The sequence below is a fragment of the Daphnia carinata genome, chromosome 6 (genome assembly GCF_022539665.2).
Source record: "Daphnia carinata strain CSIRO-1 chromosome 6, CSIRO_AGI_Dcar_HiC_V3, whole genome shotgun sequence".
Classification (NCBI taxonomy): domain Eukaryota; kingdom Metazoa; phylum Arthropoda; class Branchiopoda; order Diplostraca; family Daphniidae; genus Daphnia; species Daphnia carinata.
Window position 1 is genome coordinate 9662712 of NC_081336.1, and position 6194 is coordinate 9668905.

The 6194-nt window shown below is 37.1% G+C and overlaps 2 protein-coding genes and 1 long non-coding RNA gene across 3 annotated transcripts; 1 reads left to right on the plus strand and 2 right to left on the minus strand.

The window, feature by feature from the left end:
• Window positions 1-569: 569 nt before the first annotated feature.
• Window positions 570-1067, minus strand: LOC130694153 (uncharacterized). The gene is made up of 3 exons (XR_009421310.1): window positions 939-1067; window positions 734-852; window positions 570-664 (listed from the first exon to the last, which is right to left on the minus strand). It is a non-coding gene; the product is annotated as an uncharacterized LOC130694153 (long non-coding RNA).
• Window positions 1068-3287: 2220 nt separating this feature from the next.
• LOC130694151 (serine/threonine-protein kinase/endoribonuclease IRE2-like) lies at window positions 3288-4733 on the minus strand. The gene is made up of 4 exons (XM_059495770.1): window positions 4255-4733; window positions 3664-4169; window positions 3472-3596; window positions 3288-3299 (listed from the first exon to the last, which is right to left on the minus strand). Coding segments are annotated over exons 1-4 (645 nt in total). The 5' UTR covers window positions 4257-4733.
• Window positions 4734-5055: 322 nt separating this feature from the next.
• Window positions 5056-5603, plus strand: LOC130694152 (uncharacterized). Its single transcript, XM_057517302.2, has 2 exons — window positions 5056-5292; window positions 5352-5603. The coding sequence occupies exons 1-2, from the start codon at window positions 5063-5065 to the stop codon at window positions 5590-5592; spliced, it is 471 nt and encodes a 156-aa protein (XP_057373285.2). The 5' UTR covers window positions 5056-5062; the 3' UTR covers window positions 5593-5603.
• Window positions 5604-6194: the final 591 nt, after the last annotated feature.

A 6194-nucleotide genomic window follows, 5' to 3' on the forward strand; every position in this document is an offset into this window, starting at 1 on the left:
TAACAGATCAAATCATTGAAAAAAGCTGTAGAATCATAAATTTTTTAACAACACTTCAAACAACGTATTAACAGCACGTTTCAGCTTCCGCATTGCCCAGCTCAACCTATACATGCAGCTAGTCATTGTCATGGACGATGGGTACGAACTGAAACACTTACCGAGAATAGTGCAACTTGTGCGTTGATGCCTCCAATAGCCTAATTGACGATGATTATACCCCTAAACTCCAATCGCCTAACAATCCGTCGGACTATATGAAAATTATTATCAATCATTGCAATATTCCGTTCATCAGAGAAAGAAATGCCTGTTTTAAATATCGCTGGACTGTGACCATTTGATTGAAAATAATCCAAGTCGTAGACTGGGAAAACAGTAACAAAATGGTATGAAAACATTGAATTATTTTCAAATAAATAATTACCTTTTAATGGCTCCTGATTTCGATACAGCAAACCAAAATCTCCAATCTGCATAGTGGTTAACTTCGCAACAATAATCAGTTAAAGTAAAATGTTAATAAGTATATGACACAAATAGTGAAAAATTGTGAATTAATCCCTACCGTACGTATTAGTAGTAGTATAATATAATAGGAACAGTAGTAGTTGGTAGTTTAACCGTAATGATACCAATTCACCCAACGATAAATTGGACCCAGCTACGAATAAATAAGGAAAAAAAATGGAAATTAATAATGACATTAAAACACGAATGGTGTAGCACCTACTTTCAACGCATTCACTGCTACGGTGCTTATGTTGGGCGTCTTCAATAATCTGCTGGGCCGACCGTCGAACAAAGATAGACGTGCAGACAGGAAATCCCCAAACTCTCCCATCCTCACAGCTGTTTAACCCCCAACAATCAAATTGTTTGAAGTAATACAATAGAAGCATTTAAAACAATACATACAATAAAATATTAAAACTTACCACCTTTCCTGTTTTTGAGTCACATTTCCATTTTGTCCAACATCGTTAAACAGCCTCTCAGTTCCTTTCCACCTCCTATCATGCACGATATGAGTAGTCGTTGTATACGTATAGCAAATTTCCAGAACAATCATTCCATCCACCTACGAACAAAGGGTCATTAATCTCCATTTTCAAGCCACATCACCACCACTCATACCAGATAAAAATTTATACACAAACTCCTAGCCTGATGGTTATATGCGAAACTATCTCTCCTTATCCATTAATAATATCCGAATATCCCAATCTTCCTTGCCGGGCAATTTAAGCAACAAAACACCTTAGGAAGGAGCAGCTCAGTACAACCGACCGACAAAGATGAATTTCACGTCGGCTGTTTCCGTTTCCACATCTCCCATCCATACCCACCCCCACACTCCCTCCACACCAAATCACTTCTGGCAACAACAGACCGGCTAGCTAATTACAATTAAGAGAAAAAAAATTAATAAGAATATAGAACCACGATAGTAAGCAACTGCCCCTCATTGCATTCGCCACTACGACGATTATGTTGAACATCAACAGATCTGCTAGGACGGTCGTTGAAAGAAGATACACGTTCGTCCTTTTGTTTGAATGTTTTTTAGAAGATGGTATGTAAATGGAACAACAAATGTTACCTTACTTTTTTCACCACCTACCTTTAATCCAACAGGTTTACTTGAGTTGTCATCTTCATGGTTGTTAAATCTGAAACATAAAGTTAATATTCTTAACAAAAGTAACATTAAAGAAATGGAGGCTAAACAGCAATCTAATTTAAGAAACCTTTACTTGAATTTACTTGTGGCTTATGTGTAACTTTCACATTCATCTGTTAAAGACCACACGTTTGCCAACTGCAACAGCAACACTTGCACATTTCTTCCATGTTAACCCTTCAAAATAGGCCACAATGTTAATATAAGCACAATATGATTTGGTAGTGTAAGACTTACCTGTGTGTTAGTATTCATTTACCATAATCTGATACTGATTTTTGCCAGTACATCAGGAAACCTTTTTGAACTACCCTACAGGAATAGACGACATGACCCATCTCACACCACAGCAAATGGTAATCATATTTGAGCTAGATTTAATTATCTTATGGATTTGATTGAAAATGAATTATGGATCTGTGCTTTCTTCTACAATAACGTTCCTAACACTAAAAAAATGTAAGCTCATTTTAGCTACCTACTCTGCTCTACGCCGGCCTTGTCCAGTTGGCAGTGGACAAGCCCAGGAACGAACACCTGCCTTCAAATCTGAACCCTAAAAACAATACTGGAAATTAATATCTTAAAAAAGAGAAACACAGCAACAGTTCAAATGAAATATAACATTACTGAAACATAAGGGTGGTAGAAGATCTCAATCCACCATTCCAACCAACAACAATGATGATTCATGGGGAGATTGACCTGAACCTACAGAAATAATAACACTTTTATGAATAACTGAGCAACCATTCACTTACGACCTTATACGTATACGTTGACCATGCTTTGCAGGGAAACCATTATACATTCAAGCAGTTTTAGGCGGGAAGTTCACAGATAAGTTAAGTGCTCTCCGCCCAACACATTTTGAAAGTTAACAACATAGTTAACTATTGGCTTTAAATTTATAAACGATATTGCACTTAACGACTAGCTAAAACCTTTAATGTAACAAATTACCGAATAGTTTTCCTGATTCCAAAGTGTGGAAGCCGAAATCGCTCTTGCAGGACCAGGAGAATGTCCAGAACGCGTGTCAGCCATTAGCGAGTGGTGGTTCTTCACTGAGAGTTCAATGCTCTCCCTAGCTAAGAAAGTAACCGTGCCGGATGTCTCCATTTTTGGACTATTTAGAAGGAAGGGGAAAATGTTGCCAGATGCCAGCGAATATTTGTTTCATTTTTATTCACATTTACAAAATATCTTCAATACGTATACATTAATATTTATCTAGTTTATAGAAATTTTGTAAATCCAACGCCATAAAAAAAATGTGCTTTACGTACGAGAACGTTAAAACTTAAAAATCTGACAGCGTCGAGTATGACTAGTATGTGATTTACGGTGCCAAATTTGTCAACAAATCTTAATTAATTCCAGAAAAAGGAGAATAGAATGTTGATGGTAAGGATTAATGAAAGTCTATCATTCTTGATTTATGGAATAGTTTGACAACGGCCTTGAGACTTGCTTTCGCAATCTGGAAAATGCGCTGCAACTAAGAAGAAATGACGTTTGCGCTATGTCTCGTAGATAAGATCAGATAAATGGATTCATAGTTACCACTGCAACTGACCTCTTTTTTTTAATGAATGTCGTTTCATAACACCATCTAGGCATTTTAACCAGTTTTTAGTTTGCTCGGTATTTCATTCTAAGCCTCTGAGCGAAGGCGAAAGGATGGGACATAATTTTTGCTGGACGATTCGTTTTATTTTTCAGTCATTTAAAAAATATTCGATTGCCAAAGTTGCTACTCTCTAACTTAAAAAAAATAATATTACCTTTTTCTTGATGGATTCCAGTTGTTGGACGACTTCTGCCGAACTAATTCTTTTTTCCGGATCGTATTCCAACATTTTCGTTAGTAAGTCATCCGCATAATATTTGCGCACTTCGGCATCAATATCTAGAATTAAGCAACCAAGTGTTCATAAATAGAAGAGTAAAATAGTATGGAAGTAAATTGGTATTACTCTTCATATTCACCGGATCGTTTCTAATTATGTTCTGGTGAATTTTATATTCACTTGAACCGAATAGATGTTCTCCCTCCAACAAAATATAAGCGAAGATGAGGCCGAGACAAAACACATCGCTCTTGACGGTTCCCCAAAACTCTTCGTTGTCCGATTTTTTTCCTTTGATGAGCTTTTCCAGCACTTCGGGTGCGTACCATTTTCTGGTTCCTATCACTCCAGTCCACGAATGATATCCCTTTTCGTTTACGGATTTGGCTACGTCAAAACCAGACCATTTCATTATTATTGATTCATCTTCTCCAGGCTTTTGCTTGATGAGGATTTTGCTCGGTTTAATGTCTCGATGAATTAATTTTGTTGAATGGATGTATGCCAGGCCTGTAGCTAATTGATGGAAAACTTCAATTTGACGTGGCATACGTCCTTTGTATTTTTTGGGATCATCCGAATTGAGAAACAGTTGATATAAAGCAGCGTCACATAATTCCAATGCGTAGTACCTAGAACATGGGAACGTAAACAAAAAAAAAAAAAATCAATTTTGAAATTATATTGTTATTTAAAACAAGAATAAAAAAGTCTTACATAAAGTCAGCGTCCTCTTCACAGTGAAAAAGTTTGACGATGTTTGGATGATGTAATGTTTAACTTGTAAATGACTTTCAACTCGGCTTACTAATTACTAAGTGTATTTTCACAAGACTAACAAGACTAATCACAGGTGTAATGTAAGACTCTCTAAAACTCTACTACACTTCAACGCTCTGGACACAGACACACACTGTACTATAACGCACTAAACTCAGACCCCGAGCCCCCTTCTTGTCACAGCTTTTATCAGTTAATATGAGGTCACTCTTGACGTCAATGATCACGTGAAGACGAACTGATCGTAGAGGTGAAGAGCTGACTGATACTGGTTTGGCGTGGGAAGGCTCCGTGAGGATGAAGAACTGTTTGATACTAGTTCGCCGTGGAATCATCCAAGGCTGGAATCTATTAATTAGCTAAGCTAACTAATTGGTGGCGTTCTTCGGTATATGTCCTCATCACATTCCTCCCCTTTTTACAGAAGTTGCCTTTGGGGTTACAGGGTTGGAGAATATATTTATGTATACGGAAGTTATAATGAAACAGATAGGTCTACAAAATTTCTAATTCTAATTTATGCATTTGCTTCTTTTCTTTCTTCCGTAGGGATTACAATTGCTAAACATTTCTTGTTAGTAAGAGAGTGGAATAGTGGAGGGGATAGGTAAGGATTTTTTTTTTTTTTTTTTTTTTTTTTTTTTTTTTTTTTTTTTTTTTTTTTTTTTTGATGCGAACCTTATAGTTGTTGCTTTTTGTTCCGGTGTTTCATTCGTTTCTTGCCCTTCGTCGAGCTCCCTTGTGCATGATGGAGTTTGATTTTACATGCGTTGTGTCTCATCGTGCTGCCGTTGATACTGCTTTGTGGATTTTCGAAGTTATAGCGTATCACAAGCCTCATTTGCTCTTCCGAAGATTTCTTCCCACTGATCGAGAACTGTTCTTCAATTCCTATCGGCCATCGATGAGTGTTGAAAATTGTCCTCCTCTTGACTTCGGGTTCCGACGAGTCAGTTCCACCGACCGCTATTATGTGTAAGTCGCAATTGGTTCTTTTCTTAGCATTCCATTTGACTTGTTTTTTCTTTTTCCAGTCAGTTTCCAGGTTATGCTCGCTACCGCGACATTTACCCGGTCCGGTTTGCACGATTGCTCTGGTGGCTCGAGTCTGGTGAGGATATCTATCACCGCAACTGTCGTTCATCGCTCTTCTTCAATGAACAATTGCAGGAAGAATTCCATCACTCAGTGGCAATGCAGAACGTACACCGTCTTCTCCGTCGGCTTTTGATTGGCACCGATCTTATGCTGGTTAGTTCCTTGTATTTCCAGTAGAATACACAACTTTAAAGGTTGGTTGTCTATGGACGTTTTTTTTTTTTTTTTTAAAGGTTTGGCTAGGTACAAATGATAGGTAGGTTTATTAGTTACATAGATGCTACAAATTTTACGTTTAACATCGCATATAAATTTGTTTCTACTTGTGGTTACAAATTTCATTTTTGGGGTGCAATGAGGCATCCGTCATTCCAACAGAGTCCCTTACCCGGAATGATTTGTGTATCATTATGGATATGTGACAGCATGGGAATTTCTTGCTCGTGATTGTTAGTGTTATTTTTCTTTTTACACAAATTGAAGATTGTAGCAAATGGTATAAATGCAATGCAGACATATCCAATCAAGATTGTTACAGCTATTACACTCACTGCTAGTATTCCATACTTAAATATGGAAACCCAATTGGATATATCCCAGAAATCAACCTGGGCCTTGTTATCTAAGACTAATCCAGAAAGTGAATTAGTATTAGATAGTTGTACTCTACCAATTAATTCCGTTAAAACATTTAATTGTTCTACGTTATTTGGCTCATACATCGAATGATGCTGAGGCAAATAATCGTACGTTTTTAGAGGTAATTCCTCAAATGCTGT